The sequence below is a fragment of the Heteronotia binoei genome, chromosome 4, assembly GCF_032191835.1.
Source record: "Heteronotia binoei isolate CCM8104 ecotype False Entrance Well chromosome 4, APGP_CSIRO_Hbin_v1, whole genome shotgun sequence".
Classification (NCBI taxonomy): domain Eukaryota; kingdom Metazoa; phylum Chordata; class Lepidosauria; order Squamata; family Gekkonidae; genus Heteronotia; species Heteronotia binoei.
In genome coordinates, this window is record NC_083226.1 from 103,288,208 (window position 1) to 103,309,597 (window position 21,390).

Consider the following 21,390-nt stretch of genomic DNA (forward strand, 5'->3'; position numbering starts at 1 on the left):
AACAGCAAGTAATCTGAATAGGAATAAAATACATTTTAAGGATTTAATCTTATCTGCCACTTAACTGAGTAGCGTTAATGACACTAAGTGTAAACACAAAATTTGAAGCCACATTCTATTTATTTTAAGAGCTTTATGTTATTTTACAATTAAACAAAAATATTAAAACATGTTCTTTGATAATTGTTTGAAGATAGAAATATGTCAGTGACTGGTACAGAGATTCTGAAACACAGTTATACTATGAAACACTCATGGAAGCAAAACACATCGCTGTACTAAACAAGCAAAACATATTGAATGCAAAAAATTTCTACAAATATATTAGAGAGGACAGCATCTGAGTGACAGACACATCAAGCAAACAAACAGTTAACAGATAGTTAAAAATGCATCTCATTAATCCACTTTCTGTCTGAACAATCAATTTCATCAATGGTTTACAGAACACAGACAAACAAATTATTTTAAATAAATATTTCAAACTATGAAAACTGTGCAGTTATTTTAGTAGCCAATTAAAAATTGTTACCAAGTACAACTCCTTTTATCAGATGTATTTTAAACTTGAAAAAAGTTTTGATATAGATGTTGGCTTTTTCAGTGAAGTGTATACATAAGAACAAGAATTTGAATAAGAATTGTATTAGCTCACAGTACAAGATATTTGAATTCCATCTATTTAGAAAAATCCTTTTAACAGATTAAACAATTTTCACCTCTTCCACCAGCAAGATTTATTTTATTTAATGCATATGAAGAAATCAATTTTTGACATTTATATTATGTTGGCAGAATTACCAGATCCCATCCACAGAAACATTACATTTCATGCATTACTAATGAATAAAATCCTGGCCTTACCTGACTACTGCTAGCAGTTGCCATACTGATTTCTGCTGCTCCTTGGCTTTCATTTTGCCTCTCAGCTTCATGCAAGCCTGCATCATGCTTGCTTGGAGGTGTCCTCTGTTAATTTAAGAGTTTATGACATTATGTACTGAAGCACTGTATATTTCACTCAGAGCTTTCTAAGCTATGAAATGTGTCAATTCTGTCACTTCACAAAGCCAATGAACTATGCTTTGTATTTCATAACCTCTAGCCTCAATAATTAGCAGCTGAAACTGACTGCCTTAGCAAAATTGCAGGATGAAAGTGAAGCATGTCCTCTGAGGATTACAGCCTAGAAGACAAAGGATTTGCTGTGAGACACAAAACACTATCCTCCACCAGCTGTGCTCACATCACTATCAGAAATATAACAGAATTGGAGCAAACAACTGTCTCCTCTGCAACGTCACATGATCTATGTATTTACTGGAGGCTATAACTGGAGTAGTTAAAGTATTACTTACGCTTTGCAATCAAATCATCATGTGGGAGGAATAACCTAAAATACACATAGTGTATCAATGCTGTCCTAAGGGCACCTTTCCACATTTCAGCTACAGCATAACTCATGCTGAAGCATCCATCTTTACAAGAGTGAAATTTAAGCAAGTGATTTGTCCCTAGTCCAGTAATTATCTAAGTGAAACAACACAGTGCAGTTAGGATAATGAGTGTTTTTCCTGCACATATAAGGAAATTGTTAGAAAATTAAACAAGATGTTCCCCCCCTACAGTTCAAGCGAAATGCTTACAAATGTGGTAAAATCATAACTAAAACGAAATTCAGGAACACACAGAGCTCCATGCAGACAACTGTGTACATGTTCTTTAAAAAACTGATCAGGGGTTGAAGGAATATGGAGATGACAGCAGTTTTAGGGGATCTGCAAATCCTTGTTCACAGAAAAACTTAGAGGGGAACATAGTACCTGAAAACTGATGCTGGGTACGTATGGACTTACTATAGCTAAAGCTAATGGACAAGAACTGAGCTTTGAAAATGAAATAGTTAGCCTGTTAGGCTCAGGTTTTTCACTATTAGAACGCTGAGAATAGGAAATAGCCACCATGAAATGGTTGCTGTGGGGTGCCTGATCCAACCTTCAAATACACAGGTGACTCTTTACCTCCAAAGAAGAGGAAGGCTAGGAGTGGCTGCTTCAGGAGAAGAAACAAATGGGCACCAGGGACCCATCAGTGACTAACACAGTTTCCACAGGCACCACATTAGGTAATATTAATTTAAACATTAGTGACAATACTGGTTTGTTTTTGGGGCGGGGGGCGGGGGGAATGGCATAAATCTGATGTAGCAACATCCTATCCTGCATCCAATTACAGGTTTCAAAAACCACATATACTCATAACTATTCTTCACCTTAGGGGTCTCCAATGTTTTTGAGTCTATGAGCACTTTAAGAATTCTGCCACAGGGTGGTGGGTTACATACACAAAATGGCTGCCAAGGGTGAAGACAACAAAATTGCTGCCATAAGAGGTATAGACAACCATAAAATGTCAGGGAGTGAGGTTAGGCATAACTCTAATAGCAACTCTTCAACATTTCAAGGAGAAACTGTTTAACAGGATGCCTTTTTAAATGAACATACTGTTTAAATATTTTCTTGCGTGTTCACACACACACAGTGAAAATCTTTTGTTACAGTGGTAGCTACTACTGAAGTTACATTTTTAAAAATATATGCAAAGCTAATCAGATCTCTAATGACCAGTCAGATCATTAGATTGGACAAAAGCCCAATCTGGCCCACTCACTTTCTAGATACGCTTGGCAGGTGCCAGGAAACATGTCATTAGGTACCATGGTGCCCAAGGACACCATGTTGGGGAATCCCATTTTACCTTCTTAATACTGAAGGGTTAGAATGCATTTAAACTGACTACTCAAGAGACAACAACAAGATATTGACAATGAAGCTACAAATGCCATTATGTGAGAGACAGTTTTTCAACTGCATAATTGTCTGATCTGATAAGAGCATAAGAACATAAGAGAAGCCATGTTGGATCAGGGCAATAGCCCATCCAGTCCAACACTCTGTGTCACACAGTGGCCAAAACAAAAAACCCAAATGCCATCAGGAGGTCCATCAGTGGGGCCGGGACACCAAGTGGCAAGTGATGATCTGCCACTGCCCTGCAAGTCTGACACAATGATCTGGAAGGAGAATGCAAGCCTAGTTTGATGGTCTGGACATCATGCCAATCTATGATTTGCAACGTTTTACTTTGTGATCTGCCTCAAGGCGATTTCTGGGGAGGCAGCAGATACATTTTCTAAATAGACAGGAGTAGCCATCAAGTAGCAGAAGCAGGATTAGCTACACAATAGATTTTGTGCATCCTTGAAGTTATAGGGACTGAATACGGATCTAATACATATAATATACAGCCAGGCAGAACTGAACTTTGATAGGAATATTATAAAAGTCACATTGATAAGATTATTATAAAGTAGGCTATGTCACAGTTTGTACGGATAGGAAAAGTTTATGCACGCTTTCAAGATACATGGAGTATTTAATTAAGAGAAAAGGGAAAGTGGTTAATTATTAGCCACAAAGCAAGACTGTTCACTAATACAAATGTATTTATATCCAGCACGGATGTTCCTGTTTAGGAGTAGTGATGCCAGTGAAATCTTGATCATAGGTTTAAAATACAAACTTGCATAGCTCATGACATCTGCATATATTCCAGAGAACTTAATTGCTAAAACACACTTGTTTATAATTTTAAATCAAGAATATTGTTGAATAAATTGGTGTACAGCCACTTAAAAAATGGCTGGATCCACCCCATTGTCTCCTTTTACTTTACTCTTGCACTCAAAAAGGCAGCTACAGTGGTGGCATAGTTCTGCTGACTTGATAAAAATGATTTAGGAACTGAGTGTACTTCACAAACCAATAATATGGCCCTTGCCTTTTGAGTTTCTTGTTCAGTGATTTTTTAACTTGGACATTTCGACAAGAGCAAAACATGCAAATGTGTCAAGTAACACAAAGCTATGTGTCGGCCATAAGTTGGAAATTATGATACAACTGTTTTGAAACAAACCCCAAAATATTTCCTTGCAAATAGCCTATCCATTTAAAATATGTCAAACCGATTTACAACACTAGCAAACCAGAGGCAGAACTAACATTTGAAGAACTGCCAATAATTCTGGATCAGGAGGTATTTACAAGCCTTCTGAGCCCACTTCTGGGTCGTGCCACAGTGTTCACCGCAATCCAGAAGTGGACTCAGAAGCCATTTAAATGCCTCCTGAGCTCACTCACATTGAGTCTTCAGAAGTGGGCTCAGAAGCCATTAAAAAACCGCCTGAGCTCAGTTGCGATGCTCAGGTGTGACCTAGAAGTGCAAAAAATTACATTGGCAATACCTCTGCACCTTTATTGTATATTATACAATTTGGAGAGGAAAGAGGAGAAAGCAGAAACTAACCATGGCATTTGTATCTAAATCTATGTCTACATTCTTTCTACAAAACACAGTTTGAACGTCTGGGTCATGCCAAATCACGGATATCACAAACCACAAACTGGTTCATAAACTGGGAAAATCAGTGCTTCATGAAACTCACAAACCTCTATTTTCCTGGTCCATGCCCATCCCTAATAGATATGCACTAGCAGTTCTATTCTTTTGAAGTTTTCTTGGCAAAACTGAAATTATCTGGAATTACTAAGGAAATGTTACCAATGAATCCCCCCCCTTCCAGAAAGGTACAGGATGTTTTAAAGGCAATTATTTTCCTGAAATGACATAATGTTGCTCAAGCATAGTTGGGTCAAAGTCAAAGGACAACCATTAGTCAATTGTTCTTGATCTAGAACATGATCACTATTCAGTCCATACCATTTTTTTTTTGTTACAGACATGCTTGAGTCTAAATAAAATACAAAAAAACACTGACCTCAGTTTCAGCAACTTGGGACTGCAGCAGCTGTCTAATACGAAGAATATCCTTCTCTATTTGTTGAATTCTAGCCACTCTTACCTGGAACAACAAAATTTGAAGATGTTACTGGAAGAACGAATTCTCAATAGATAATGAATTAGACAACAGAACTGTTTTAAAATGTCAACACATTAAGCTTAGAACTTAAAATACAATGCGGTGCAGCACCTGATTCATTACTGGATGTTGTTTTAACACACAACAGAAGACAGTCAAAAAAGAACACAGTAGTTATTGCCAGAGTACAGTGAATATGAAACAGCCCCTTTCCACAGCATGTCTTGGCAGCTGCCGTCTTTCATGAAATTAGAATGAGAAGGTACAGGAAGGGAAAGCACATCCCAAATTATACCCCCATGTGTTTGGCTTCCACAGGATAGCTAATCCAAATCAGAATTCCAAAATGTTAAAAATGGTATGAGAGAGATTTAAAGCGCAGAAACACGGAGTTAAAGCCAAATGCAAACAGAGTTCTGCTCATGCTGCAGCCCGGGAACAGTGCTAGGTACATTGTGGGGATCCACAGTGGAAGGGGAAATCAGCCCCTCTCTTCTACTTGTAGAAGACTTTCTCAGTGGAAGTCAACCACTGGATACAATCCATTGGGCAGTGAATAAAATAACAATAAGAAAACAATAGGCTGCCCTAAATAGCCTTGTGTGAGAGGAAGGCACAAGGGAGGTGGTTCCACTGTCTATGAAGGCTTCACTCTCAACCTTGTAGCCCCAAGCCACAGCCTCCTAAATTGCTCACTGACTCACTTTTCAGGTGTTGGGAGGAACTGCACAAGATGGAAGGAGGGCAAGAAAGAAGTTCTCTAAGTGGAGCCCCATTCATAGCATTTGTATCTATCATACAATGTGCTGCTGAAGCAATGTATGGTTTCCTAGGTATAAACTTTTAAAGTTACTGATAAGATTTAAAATGTTAGTACTTTAAAAAAAAACCCTACACGAGATTAAAGATTAAAGGTGTAAAATGCCTAGAACATTTTTAAACCATGCGAAATCCCTTTTTGGAGATGGGGGCAAAGGGAGAAGACGGGATTCCTAGCATGTTTGGAGATCAAGTGAAACTGAAAAAAATGCATTACCAAACATTACAGCATATTATCATTTATTCACATACAGATAATACACACAGTTAAAAATATGTTATACACATCTAAAGCACACAAATAAATTATACATAATGCTACAGATTGGCTTATTTGAAATTTTTCATACTACAGAGTAAAATCTTGTCTTAAAATGCATTTCATTTACTCCAAAATGGAAAATATTTTATATGAGTTCCCTCCCCAGTACTTTCCTAAACTTTCCTTTGTTAGCTGTAGAAGATCGTAGATTTATACCCCGCCCTTTGCTCTGAATCAGAATCTCAGAGCAGCTTACAATCTCCTTTATCTTCCTCCCCCACAACAGACACTCTGTGAGGTGGGTGGGCTGAGAGAGCTCTCACAGAAGCTGCCCTTTCAAGGCCAAACTCTGCGAGAGCTATGGCTAACTCAAGGCCATTCCAGCAGGTGCAAGTGGAGGAGTGGGGAATCAAACCCGGTTCTGCCAAATAAGAGTCCACACGGTTAACCACTTCACCAAACTTCCAAATTTGGCCAAGGTGCTGTGTTTTGGTTGAAGCCTGAAACCCACATAACACCACAGGAGTATAACTAAGGTTTAGTAAAAGAAATGTGCAAAAGTATACAAATACAGAAGCAGCGCAAGGCAAGAGAAAAAATATTAAAACTAAATTTCTAACCTAGAATGCTCGATCAGGTTTTAGTCCTGTGGCCCAGATGTTAACTGGCCAGACTGAAAATACAAAGTCCAGAAAGATCTCTTTAAAAAAAAAAAAATCCCAGAAGCTAGTGTTCTGGCCTTAGTGGTCCCATCCTACAGTCAAAAATGTGGCTAGAAATGGCAAACTAGAATGCATGGTCTTGCTTAATGCTAAAATGCCTGCAGCTGACCTGATTCTGTTTGGCCAGTCAGATGTGTTAACATTATGTGACCATGTTCCTCTACACTGACACATTCACAATCAAGCAATTTTCTCATTTCCAGCGCTCTTTGAGCTAGTGAGATGGCATGTGAGTCTGAAACTCCCTCTTGGTCTCTAACCTTGAAACTCCCAGGCCCATGATCTCACTTGCACCTGTGTTTGACTCCTTATCTTTCTCTCTGAATCCACAAGTCACTATGACATTAAATTTCCCAGAGAGGAGACTTCATTAACTTAACTAGACCCGAAAGCTGAACCAAATTCGGAAAGGCCAAGAAACAGCTGAGCAAGGCCAGTTGCTTGACAGTCATGACAGACTGTGCTCTGATAACTGATTTGGAATAACTATCTATACCTTGGTACATAAAATAGCAAAAATTTTCAGGAACGGTTGGAAAATAACGACACTAAACACAAGTTTGCCAAAGACTCTGCGCAGCTTTGGATCCTTATTTTTCCTGATATTTACCATCCAAATTTGATCTAGACTGATCAAGAAAATTCATACTCTTCTATAAGGTACTTTTATGACTCCAGCTTCTCTCTTATTTAATTTGTGAAGTAAACTGGGTTTTCAACAAAATGTATCACAGTGAATTACAAAAAGATACAGCAAATAATCTATTCCTCTACACATTTTGATTGAAATAAACCACATCATTTATACCTATTCAAAATTGGACATTATGATTATTAGAATGATTATGACTATTAGAATTATTAGTAGCCACTGAGATAAGGGAGTTTACATGTCTTCCCAAAAGTTCACCTATTACTAGATTAGGAGGAAGGAACACACAAACTTAAGGCAGAGACCACCATTTACAGAGTCCTTCAGATGGGACCTGAGTCCCAGATACCAAAAGAAAAACAGACTAAACCAGCTACAGACATTTGAGTCTTTCAAATCAAAAGATAAATTATTAGTTACACAATGCAAGCCTAAGCAGAAGCACACCGTTCTAAGCCCACTGAAGTTAATGGTCTTAGAAGAGTGTAACTCAGGACTGAACTGTTAAAAAGGTATATATCTTTAAAATGTTAGATATTGGAGTTGCACAAGTAATGTCAATATTTCAAGAATCTAAACTGATAAATTTACCTGTGCCCTCTTTTCCATGTCCTGGCAAGTACCTAGCTGTTCTTCCATGGCAGCTCTGATCTGCCTTGCTTCATATTCCAACTGCCTTCTAGTCATGTCAGTCTGCAAAGAGAACTAGAAGCAAAACAAAGACTATAAGAATCTGAGTTGCTTATTTCACTGACCTAATATGCATATAATCCGTATATAGCAACTAAAATGTAACCCTATTGTTTAGAATTCAGAACAAACCACATGAATGTCATGGTATGACAAATACAAAAGCATTGGTAACTTGGGGCCGTCCCGTAAAATATAGCCATTTGTTCTCCAGGCAAAGGCATATGTACCAGGAAAACATTTGCCAAGCATTTTGTCATGCTCATAGTCTCCTTCCCTTAATGAAAAAGGTGCTTTCTTAAATGTTTGCAACTAGTAGGTCCAACTCCCATTTCCCCTCTTGAACTGCTTGGGATGAAGGAGGAGTACACCAGACACAGTGACACTCTTCTGAATCACATTCTTATTTCCCTAATTTTGGATTGGATGCAGCCGAATAAACTGAAGCTTAATCCCACCAAGACAGAAGTGCCACTGGTGGGAAGAAGGTCTGATCCAGCATTTAAGGTTTCACCCATTCTAGATGCGACTGCACTTCCCTTGAAGGAACAGGTTCATAGTCTTGGACTCAGGACTCCTGCTGAAAAGTAAGTGACAGCTGTGGCCAGGAGTGCCTTTTAAAAGCTTCAACTGGTTACCCAGCTATGGTCTTTGCAGGGCTGCAGTACACTCCCAGATTACATCTATATTAGATTACATCTAGTGTCCTTGAAAAGTGTTCACAAGCTTCAGTTGCTACAGAATACTGCAGCCAGTATAGTGATTGGAGTGGGGCAAAAGGACCCTATTACTCCAGTCTTGACCTATCTACAATGACTCCCAATTTGTTTCCAGGCACAATTCAAGGTACTAATCTTGACCTTCAAAGCCCTATATGGGACTGACATACCAGAAGTACCATCTACTCTCTCTTCAGAACCTGCCCAACCACTGTAGTCATCTTTGGAAACCCTGCTTTGCGTACCCCCACCTTCTGAGATTATGCAGGTGGGAACCCAGGAGAAGACCTTCTTGGTCATGGCACTAAACCTCCCCAGGGAGATTTGTGGTACCATCTTCCACCAGCAGGTGAAGCCATTTTGTTGCTTCTTTTGGCATTCCCTCAGTGACCCTCCTTCCTGACCACTGTTATAATTGCTCTTTATACATCTTTGTATGCATTTTAACTCTATAGTTTCATTTACACATTTAATGAAAGATTGTATGATATATTTGCACTAGAGCTGAACTAATTTGTACCATAACACACAATTTAACAATTTATTATTTTAGATAGGATCTAGAAACCTGCAAGTGGGTTTCAATGCACAGAATGAGACTTTCTTGCCTCCCATGGCATACTGCAACCCCATGGACTTCCAAAAATCCACTTCTGAAAGTCACAATACCCTGAGGAATGGTGTCACAAAAGTATATGCCTAAAACCTGGGAGGAAGAAATGCCACAGAAACACCTCCCTCTCTGAAAAAACAGAAGTGCCTTTTGCAAACAAAGGTTTCATTGTAATCTATAGAATTATATGGGAGAATACACATTGCTACCAGTATCACTTACGTTTTCAGTAAGAGGAAGGCTATCTATCCTCTTTGTCAAATTCTGAAGCTGAGCATAATACCAGTCTTTTTCTTTCTCTTCCTTTTCAAGCTCAGCAAGCAATAGTGATCTATAAAAAAAGGAGTATCATTCACCAAGATTTACTAAATGTCGGATATTAAGTACAAAAGGGGGTAACACTGGAGAAATCTGGTCCAGAGCTAACAAGCAGGACATAGAGGCCAAGGCCTTCCCCAGATGATGCATCCTAAAATTGATGTTCAGGATCCAATTCCCTTTTAAAGCTACCATTATGTTCACTGGCGACAAACTTTACAATTTAATTATCCTTTGAGTGAGGGCACACTTGCTTTTGTCCATCCAGAACCTACTGGCCAACAATTTTAAAGGGCATCCTTAAATTCTAATACTATGGGTGGGTAGAGGGAGTTCTCTTAATCACTTTTACCCTGCTCCCCCCCCCCCACAATAATCTTTTCTGTAAACCAAAAAACTCAAGATTATTCAATATCTCCTCACTGGAAAGGTGCTCCAGTCCCTTTTCAGCACTTTTTCTGCAGTATCTTTTTTGAGATTGTGTGTACACGGTACTCTAAGGCATCATAAATCTATACAAGGATTAAAAGGCAATAAAGTCTATAGTGCAATAATTCCCAGCATGTGGTTTGTATTATTCAGAACTATTTTGTTGAGAATTTTAAAGTTTGAGGGGTCCTGAATAAAACATATTCAGGTAACTAGGAAGGCCTCTTCACTTTGGTGCCCTCTCCACTTTGCTACAATTCTTGTAATATTTCCCATGGCAACAGAAGCAAAACATCTCTAGGGCTGGCCCCACAGGATGAAGTACAATTTCAAGTACAATACTGCTAGGGACCATTCATGTGCTACCTCCTTTTGCCTACTAAGATAGTCCTCTAGTGTGCTGTTCTGGTCTGCTATATGCTATATCGAAATAATACAATACAGCATGCACCTCTCCCACAACCGATAGGCACTGTGGAGCCTGTACCCTTTAACAGGCCTCATGCCTTCTGCTTATTTGGTGGCATTTGGTAGTCATGTTGTCAGATTTATTTTATCCCAGAATGAATCAAGATGGATCTATTTTATCCCATTCAGCAAGGCAGTATGGGTCAGATGGCTGCAATCTTGTCAATATGAGCTCTTGATTCATTCTGGTACCACAGCTCATCAATGTGGCTCCCACAGTATAACCTAAGGGTGTCAAACATGCAGTTCAGGGGCCGAATCAGGCCCTCGGAGGGCTCCTATCAGGCCCCCAAGCAAATAGCTGTCATCTGCTTCCTTCTTCCTCACTCTTGCTTCCTTCTGCATAACAGCTTGCTTTGCTAGGCTTCCTCAATTGCATAGGAGCTACAGAGCAAAATGTCTATTTTCTCCATTGGCTGAGGCTCCTCCCTTGGGGAGGAAGGGAGGAGAAATAGCTTGCTTTGGCAGGCTCTCTCAATTGTACAACAGAGCTACTGAGCCAAGCCTCTCTTACTTCTATTGGCTGAAACTCCACCCCCACCCCGGGGAAGCAAGGAAAGAGCCAGAGCTTCCTTTGCCCTGTTCCTTGGATCTCATGGGAGAAATACAAAGAAAGCATCTTTAAGACCAATGAGTGCTAACATTTAAAGCATGTTTTAAGTTTTTTAAAAATATATATATTTGTATTTGTCTGTGTTCTTTATAATATTTATATATCTGCTACCTAGTCTTAAATAGGTACACACATGGCCCAGCCCAACATGACTCGGCCCAACCCAACATGGTCCCGTCCAACAAGGTCTCATTTATGTCAGATCTGGCCCTCATAACAAATGAGTTTGACACGCCTGGTATAACCCCTTCCCTACATGGAGGCATCTGTCGTGACTCAGTACTATGGTATTAGCAGTACAGAAAGCTGGTTTAGGGGTATGTTCACCAATGCAGAGTGTAGATAACCACAGGGAACAGCTGAAATATTTTACATAATTTCAGTGGTTAAGAATCTGCAGATGAACCATGCCAGAAAGGCATTCAAGTCACAAGTTAGGCAAGGGGGATTACAAAAACAGGCTATGATTGCCTAGGAGAAGCTGGAAGTAAGAGGCTGTTTTGACAATGGCAGGAGATAAATTTGTTGCTCAAATGCATAAGAAAGTGAACTCTACTAGGAAGAAGAGAGGCCCAAGCTCAGATGCAGTCCAGAATGACTCCAATTCAGTAAGGATGAGATTCTGCCACCTTGATCTGAAGCCACAGTTACAACAGTAAGTGGAGTATAGTCCACACAGTATATGAAAGAAATTCAGGACAATGCCACCAAGAGACAATTGTCTACATAAGAGAAGGTGGTGATTTCTTGACAACATAGGAGTGCAGCTGAAACAACCATTAATTTTTTTAACTAACCAACTACCCAGATAATAGGTGTCTATACCAATAAGGAGCAACTCCCACTAGAAAATGAAGATATATGCAATGCGGACCTGATTGAAACACAGAAGTAAGTATCCTTCAGTTCTATAGAAGCAAACCTGCTTCCCTTGTTTAGCGGTAGAAAGACAAAGGAGAGGAAGACTGTATGGAATTTCTTGAGACGAATAAAAGGTGCTGATGTTCCTGAGGTCTAACCTAGATAGGCTTACATTCTTTTACAGAATGGGAAATAAAACCCTTCAGCCCTAGGAAAAGAGAGGGGCGAGAAGTTCTGTAAAACCTTTCTGCTGAAAACCAATAAAGACTGTAGTGCAGCCTAAAACATGGGCAACATCTGCATTGAGGTATGCAAAATCACAAAATCATGCTGAAAAATGCCCTCTGAGGCACTGGCCATATTGGGGGGGGGGGCAGGATGTGGAGAGACAGACAGTGCTTGGAGGTTCTAGAACATTTGGAGTGCTAAGCAACAAGTTATACATTAGAGCAGTGGTTCCCAACCTTTTTGGCACTAGGGACCGGTTTAGTGGAAGACAATTTTTTCAGGGACCAGGGGCGGGGAGACAATGGTTTCGGGATGATACAATTGTGCACTTTATTTCTATTAGTTTGTGTGGTGGTTAAGTGTGCGGACTCTTATCTGGGAGAGCCGGGTTTGATTCCCCACTCATCCACTTGCAGCTGCTGGAATGGCCTTGGGTCAGCCATAGCTCTCGCAGAATTGTCCTTGAAAGGCCAGCTTCTGTCAGAGCTCTCTCAGCCCCACCTACCTCACAGGGTGTCTGTTGTGGGGGAGGAAGGTGAAGGAGATTGTGAGCCACTCTGAAATTTGGAGTGAAGGGTAGTGAAGTCTCAATGTGTGGATGAGACGATGGTGTAAGGAGGAAGGGTTTAAGTTTGTTAGGCACTGGGATGCTTTCTGGAACAAGCGGGAGCTGTACAAAAGAGAAGGTCTCCACTTGTCTCCGGATGGAACCAGGCTGCTGGTGCTTAAAATCAAAAAGGTGGCAGAGCAGTTTTTAAACTAAATCTTGGGGGAAAGCCGACAGGAGATGGAATGTCTCTGGTTCGGGAGGACTCGTCTCAAAGAGATGAAGGGTTGGCTTCTATTTTTCTACCGAGTAACGGATCAGAGTTGTCCACTGTGATGGTGACAAACAGTATGGACTGTCTGCCAGAGTCTCGAGGCGGCAGGACAGAGGTGGCGGGCCTAGCTTGCCTGGGAAATTATAAATGTTTGTATGCAAATGCTAGAAGTGTCCGAAGTAAAATTGGTTAATTGGAATGTTTAGTGTTGGGAGAAAACATAGACCTTGTGGGAATTTCAGAAACTTGGTGGAATGAGGAGAATCAGTGGGACACGGTGATTCCTGGATATAAGTTATATCGGAAGGATAGGGAGGGAAGGGTTGGAGGTGGGGTGGCTCTGTATGTCAGAGAGGATATACGGTCCAGTAAGACTGAGGTCAGAGAATTAGATTCCCTTTTAGAAATGCTTTGGGTTGAAATAGAGGGCCCAAATGGAAATTTAACTATGGGAGTTTGTTATCGCCCACCAAATCAAAAGAGAGAGGACGATTATAATATGATGGAAGGATTAAAGATAGCGGCTAAACGTAAAAACTGTGTCGTAATAGGTGATTTTAACTACCCGCAGATTGATTGGGTCAATATGTGTTCTGGTCGAGAGAAAGAGATTGAGTTTCTTGATGCTCTCAATGACTGTGCTATGGAGCAGATGGTCTCAGAACCTACCAGAGGTGGGGCGATCCTGGATCTGGTCCTAAGTAATGCCCAAGACTTAGTGAGAGACGTAAAAGTGATTGCGCCGCTTGGGAACAGTGACCATAATGTTATTGATTTCACCGTTTGTATAAATAGGGAGTTGCCCAAAAAGACCGCCACAACCACATTTAACTTTAAAAGGGGTAAATTCTCTGAGATGAGGAGGCATGTGAGGAGGAAACTGAAAGGAAAGGTAAATACGGTCAAAACCCTTGGGGAAGCTTGGAGACTATTTAAAACTATAATCCTAGAAGCTCAGATAAAATACATACCACAAGTTAGGAAAGGCACAAACAGGTATAAGAAGAGGCCAGCATGGTTAACAACCAAAGTAATGGAGGCTGTAAAAGGTAAGAAGGACTCCTTTAAGCGGTGGAAAACCAGTCCAAGTGAGATTAATAAAAGGGAACACAGGCAGTGGCAAATCAAATGCAAGACTGTGATCAGGCAGGCAAAAAGGGACTATGAGGAGCATATTGCAAAAAACATAAAGACCAACAATAAAAATTTCTTCAAATATATTAGAAGTAGGAAACCAGCCAGGGAAGCAGTGGGGCCCTTGGATGACCATGGGGTAAAAGGATTACTGAAGGAGGATGGGGAAATGGCTGAGAAGCTGAATGCATTTTTTGCCTCCGTCTTCACCGTGGAAGATGAGAAGTGTTTGCCCGCCCCAGAACCACTAATATTGGAAGGGGTGTTGAAAGACCTGAGTCAGATTGAGGTGACAAAAGAGGAGGTCCTACAACTGATAGACAAATTAAAAACTAATAAGTCACCAGGTCCGGATGGCATACATCCGAGAGTTCTGAAAGAACTCAAAGTTGAACTTGTGGATCTTCTAACAAAAAATCTGTAATCTTTCATTGAAATCTGCCTCTGTTCCTGAGGACTGGAAGGTAGCAAATGTCACCCCCATCTTTAAAAAGGGTTCCAGAGGAGATCCGGGAAATTACAGGCCAGTCAGTCTGACTTCAATACCGGGAAAGTTGGTAGAAACCATTATCAAGGACAGAATGAGTAGGCACATTGATGAACACAGGTTATTGAGGAAGACTCAGCATGGGTTCTGTAAGGGAAGATCTTGCCTCACTAACCTGTTACATTTCTTTGAGGGGGTAAACAAACTTGTGGACAAAGGAGACCCGATAGATGTTGTTTACCTTGACTTCCAGAAAGCTTTTGATAAAGTTCCTCATCAAAGGCTCCTTAGAAAGCTTGAGAGTCATGGAGTAAAAGGACAGGTCCTCTTGTGGATCAAAAACTGGCTGAGTAATAGGAAGCAGAGAGTGAGTATAAATGGACAGTCTTCGCAGTGGAGGACGGTAAGCAGTGGGGTGCCGCAGGGCTCGGTACTGGGTCCCATGCTCTTTAACTTGTTCATAAATGATTTAGAGTTGGGAGTGAGCAGTGAAGTGGCCAAATTTGCGGATGACACTAAATTGTTCAGGGTGGTGAGAACCAGAGAGGATTGTGAGGAACTCCAAAGGGATCTGTTGAGGCTGGGTGAGTGGGCGTCAACGTGGCAGATGCGGTTCAATGTGGCCAAGTGCAAAGTAATGCACATTGGGGCCAAGAATCCCAACTACAAATACAAGTTGATGGGGTGTGAACTGGCAGAGACTGACCAAGAGAGAGATCTTGGGGTCGTGGTAGATAATTCACTGAAAATGTCAAGGCAGTGTGCGTTTGCAATAAAAAAGGCCAACGCCATGCTGGGAATTATTAGGAAGGGAATTGAAAACAAATCAGCCAGTATCATAATGCCCCTGTATAAATCGATGGTGCGGTCTCATTTGGAGTACTGTGTGCAGTTCTGGTTGCCGCACCTCAAAAAGGATATTATAGCATTGGAGAAAGTTCAGAAAAGGGCAACTAGAATGATTAAAGGGCTGGAACACCTTCCCTATGAAGAAAGGTTGAAATGCTTAGAGCTCTTTAGCTTGGAGAAACGTCGACTGAGGGGTGACATGATAGAGGTTTACAAGATAATGCATGGGATGGAGAAAGTAGAGAAAGAAGTACTTTTCTCCCTTTCTCACAATACGAGAACTCGTGGGCATTCGATGAAATTGCTGAGCAGACAGGTTAAAACGGATAAAAGGAAGTACTTCTTCACCCAAAGGGTGATTAACATGTGGAATTCACTGCCACAGGAGGTGGTGGCGGCCACAAGCATGGCCACCTTCAAGAGGGGGTTAGATAAAAATATGGAGCAGAGGTCCATCAGTGGCTATTAGCCACAGTGTGTGTGTGTGTGTATATATATATATATATATATATATATATTTGGCCGCTGTGTGACACAGAATGTTGGACTGGATGGGCCATTGGCCTGATCTAACATGGCTTCTCTTATGTTCTTATGATATAAATCCAATCTCTTATTCTTAGTCTTGCTACATTGTACCATCTAATGAAATAATTATACAACTCACAGCCCGGTTGCTAACAGGACATGGACTGGGACCAGTCCACGGACCGGGGATTGGGGACCCCTGCATTAGAGGAAGATAAACAGAATGCACAGTATTAGGTTGTGAGCAGAGAACTAATAATCTAAGTAACAAAATATAAGGTTCTGTCTAGGACCCCTGCACTGCCTCCTTGATGGTGCAGATGAGTGGTGCTCAGGGTGAGCCCCATGAAAAAAAGTTAACCTGGACACGTTCCAAGGGACTGTCTGTCTCAGAGTTTAATCAGAGTTTAATGTTCCAAGGGACTGTCTGTCTCAGAGTTTGTTAGGTTTAATGTACCATGTCTTCAAGTTTGTTGTTTTGTCGTGCATAGGGCTATACTATACTGGCCCCACTGTTGGACCTCCTGATGGCACCTGAGTTTTTTGGCCACTGTGTGTTGGACTGGATGGGCCACTGGCCTGATTCAACATGGCTTCTCTTATGTTCTTATATTTTAAAAATGAGCGTAAGAGGGAGCATTCAAATTCAATGTAAAGGGGATTTAGGTACCGACATCTAACCATAAAGACTACAAAACTTCTGGTCCTGATCAAGGAATATTGCTATTTCAACTAGAACAGGGTTGTTCTAAGGATAAAAGGGACAAGCACAAAGCACCCTAAGCTACCTGGAGGAAATGCAAAATAAAAGTGTACAAATTAAACAGATTCTGGATTCTGCTTATCCTTACTCTGGGATGCCCCCCACTACAACAGAGTCCTGGGCTAGAATAGAACATTTTTCTCCAAGTCTTTAGTAACCTGTTAAGAGGACAGGAAGCATGAGCAGAGCTGTAAGAGTAGAATGGTTTAATAGTCAGTGCTGACTTTTCGATACTGAAAACCATAGAGAAGGCCATTCCTATTAGTTGTTCCGAATACAGCCAAAAGAGTTGGAAGCAGGATTTTGATCTGAAGCAGTGAGACCTGGAGACTTACATGAGGCCCTGCTGGACAGAGTCTTAAAAGCCACCACTGTTTTCTCTAGATGAGGGCACAGTTATGGATTTTTAAAATTATTGCTATTATGACAGACACATGCACGCACAAAGACATTATTGAATCTTACAAAAAAACCCCTTCCCATATTTAATGTAAATGTAAATTTAAATTTTTCAATTTATACCCCGCCCTATCCCACAAGCAGGCTCAGGGAGGCTTACAACACTAAAACAACATTAAAGCAAACCACATCAAAATTAAACATCATAACTACAGATATGTCAAATCAAATCAGAAAACAGTAATCCATACAATTGGCAACAACCACGCAACTGCATTTGGGCGGGAAGCTTTCAACACAACTTAAGCACCTTGATGGTATGGTTCTGGGGGACTTCAAAGGATGCCCGCTGGATCAATTAAAAACCTGGTGGAAGAGTTCCATCTTGCAGGCCCTGAGAAACTTGGATAAGTCCAACAGGGCCCGGATCTCCAGCGGGAGCTCATTGCACCAGGTGGGGGCCCAGACTGAAAAAGCCCTGGCCCTCGCTGAAGCCAGTCGGGTGTCCTTAGGACCAGGGATCACAAGAACGTGTTGTGTAGCAGACCTCAGAGCCCAGGGGGCTTATATGGGGAGAGGTGATCCCGAAGATATGCAGACCTCAGGTCATAAAGGGTCTTAAAGGTAAGGACCAACACCTTGAAATGGATCCGGTACTCAAGGGGTAGCCAGCGCAGTTCATGCAGTATCTTCAATGGCCTCAATGGCAACAAACAGGCTGCTGTGTTCTGCATCTGCTGGAGTTTCCAGAGCAGGATCAAGGGTAGCCCCACATAGAGAGAGTTACAACAGTCTAATCTGGAGATGACCACTGCATGAATTACTGTGGCTAGATCATGGGAGGTAAGGTAGGGGACCAACTACAGCGCCTGCCTCAGATGGAAAAAGGCAGCATTTGCAGTGGCGGCAACCTGGGCCTCCATATATAAAGGGGCATCGCGGGAATACCCCCAAGCTCTTCACCTCTGTCAATGGCATTAATGGAGTACTATTGAAGGGGAGGAGCCTGATCCCAGTCCCCCCCCCCCCCCAATCCAGACACAGGATTTCCATCTTTGATGGATTTAACTTAGTCGGCTATGACATAACCAATCAGCCATGGATTGCAATGCCTCACCCAGTTCCTCAGGAGCAGAGTCCAGATGGCCATCCATAAGCAAATAGAGCTGGGTGTCATCAGCATACTGGTGACAACCCAGCCTGTATCTCAGGATCATCTGGGCGAGGGGGTGCATATATATATTAAATAACATTGGGGAAAGGATTTCCCCCTGTGGCACTCCACATTCGAGTGGGTGCCACAGGGACAATTCCCCCCCGAAAACCACCCTCTGTCCCCGACCATGCAGAAAGGAGGTTAGTCACTGTAAAGCTAATCCCTGAATCCCCACATCAGCAAGGCGGTGGGCCAACACCTCATGATCGACCATATCAAATGCTGCCAATAGATCTAAGAGTAACAGCAGCGCCGATCCGCCACGATCCAGATGCCTCTGGAGATCATCCACTACGGCGACCAGCACTGTTTCTGTTCCATGGGCAGGGTAAAAGCCAGACTGGAAGGGGTCCAGGATATCAGTTTCCTCCAAGAAAGCCTGGAGCTGCGTTGCCACTGCCTTCTCCACTACCTTGCCCAGGAACAGTAAGTTCAATACTAGGCAGTAGTTAGTAAGGACCATAGGATCCAAAGATGGTTTTTTCAGGAGAGGGCAAACCACCACCTCCTTCAAAGCCATTGGGAACATCCCTGCTAGCAGGGATGTGTTAACAATCTCACACAGGGGAATCCCAACCTCATCATCACTGGCTTTAATCAGTCATGATGGGCAGGGATCAAGGGGGCAAGTGGTTGGTTTCACAGCCGCCAGGATCTTGTCAACCTTCTTCTGAGAGAGCAGGCTGAAGTGGTCCAAGACCGGACCAAAGGACGGACAAGGGGCCTCCAGCTCACAAATTGTATCAAAAGCGGCTCGGAGGTTGTGGTGGAGCAATGGAATTTTATCTGCAAATAGCCAATTCTCTAGCATTTGGAGTGCCTTGAGGCAAAGAAGTCAGACCGAATTAATCTAAATAATTGGGCAGGGCGTGATTTTGCAGATGCAATGGAGGCCGCATAGAACTCCTTCTTTGTGACCTTCATAGCCCTCTCATAGGTCTGAACAAAGGATCTATAAGATGCTCTCGTAGCCTCATCACGAACTCTTTACCACGCTCTCTCTAGCCGTCTTAGCTACTGCTTTATTTGTCTCAGCTCCAAGGAATACCAGGAAGCTGAATGATCATAAAGCGCTGGGGGGTGACCACATCGATGGCCTCAGAAAGACGAACATGCCAATCTTCCACTAGGCCATCCAACGGGCTGCCAGGGGGAATCAGATCCTGCAGATACCTTTGGAATGCATTAGGGTTCATCAGGCACTCGCTGCCTAAACAGAGAGGGTCAGGAACGCATAGCTAGGCCTTCAAGGCAAAGTGGTTCGACCATGGCACCATATCTGTGGTAATATGGTCCACCATAATCCCTGAGGCAAAGATAAGATCCAGCATGTATCTCACTTGATGTGTGGGAGTCAAAACAAACTGGGAGAACCCTAACATCATCATTGACTACATTAGGTTCTTAGCCTGCAAGAAGGTTGCGTCCTAAGCATAGACATTAAGTCCCCCAGGACTAAAAGCCTATGATACCTCAATGCCCAGGGGATGGCACTGGTGCAGAAGTGCTTGTGGTCTATAGAACAGAGGCCTCTGAAGTTAGAGGTCCACTGGCAGCTCTTGGGCGATATGGTTCTCACTACTCATGCCTCATCAGGGAAACACAAAATCCTCAGTTGGGGACTGCAACTTCAAAGCCACTGACTTTAGTAGTCAGGAAAGTACTATTAAATAGGCCTTGATAACAGAAGTCTCAACAAGACAATGGAATACTCGTCCTAGTCACCATCATAAGCGCTACATTCTTCATACCAATAGCATGATCATTAAGGGAAGTGAGTGCAGCACTTGTCCCATAAGTATGGTAAGGCTCTCAGTAAAGAACTGAGCACTAGCTCCCCCTGAATACTTTAGGGATCAGCCTCAACTAAAGCTAAATCTGACTACCATCTGGGGAAAACAGACATGCTTTGGGGGATGTAACTTTCTGAGAAACACCCCACCAATTGTACATCCAAAGATTCATAGTTTGATCCAGCAATGACGGTGGAATCTCTTATTTTACCTTGTGTCCCTTAACTAAGAAGGTAAAGTATGAATTTGAGCAATTTGCTTTCATACCACAAAAACTTCTTGCATGTGGTCCAGCATGCAAAAGATACACAACCCTGCATGCAGGAGAAAACCGGACAGGAGAAAAGGAAAGCCTATATAAAATGCGGGGAGATAAATTTCTCTTTTGCTGTGGCAAAAGAAAAGAATGAAGCAGGAAGAGAGAACTGTGCATACTTACGGCATGTGTACCAATATACAGAAAAACATTTTAACTTCACTCTAGAGCAGGGGTGTCAAATGTGCAGCTTGAGGGCTGGATCAGGCTTCTGGGGAGCACCTGTCAGGCCTGCAAGCAACTCATCTGCTTCCTTCTCTCTCTCTCGCTTTCTTCTGCATCACAGCTTGCTTTGCCAGGCTTGCTCAATAGCACATGCGCTACAGAGGAAAGTTTCTATTTCCTCCATTGGCTGAGGCTCCTCCCTAGGGGAAGAGGGATAGCTTGCTTTGCTAGGCACTCTCAATTGTACAGCAGAGCTACTGAGCCAAGCCTCTCTCCCATCTACTGGTTGAGGTTCCTCCTCCTCCTGGTCCCCTGCGGAAGGAAAGAGCCAGAGCTTCCCTTTGCTTGGTTCCCTGGAGCCCATGGAAGAAATACAAAGAAAGCACCTTAAAGACCAAAAGCGCTAACATTTTAAGCACTTTTTAAAGTGTTTTTTTGAAAAATCTTTAATTGTGTTTCTTTGTGTCCTTTATAAAGTTTATATCTCTGCTACCTAATCTTAAATAGAAACACACATGGCCCAGCCTGACAAGGTCTCATTTATGTCAGATCCGACCCTCATAACAAATGAGTTCGACACCCCTGC

At 42.0% G+C, this 21,390-nt stretch overlaps 1 protein-coding gene across 6 annotated transcripts in view; it reads right to left on the reverse strand.

Annotated features, from left to right (window-relative positions):
* APC (APC regulator of WNT signaling pathway) overlaps positions 1-21,390 on the reverse strand; it is a 113,057-nt gene that overhangs the window by 25,939 nt on the left and 65,728 nt on the right. For 5 of the 6 annotated variants that reach the window (XM_060235601.1, XM_060235602.1, XM_060235600.1 and 2 more), the window contains 4 exons: positions 9,639-9,747; positions 7,986-8,099; positions 4,838-4,921; positions 865-969 (listed from right to left, as the gene is read on the reverse strand). In XM_060235601.1, coding sequence (XP_060091584.1) covers positions 865-969; positions 4,838-4,921; positions 7,986-8,099; positions 9,639-9,747 — 412 coding nt within the window. The remainder of the gene's footprint in view (positions 1-864; positions 970-4,837; positions 4,922-7,985; positions 8,100-9,638; positions 9,748-21,390) is intronic. The other variant, XM_060235604.1, reaches the window with a different exon arrangement.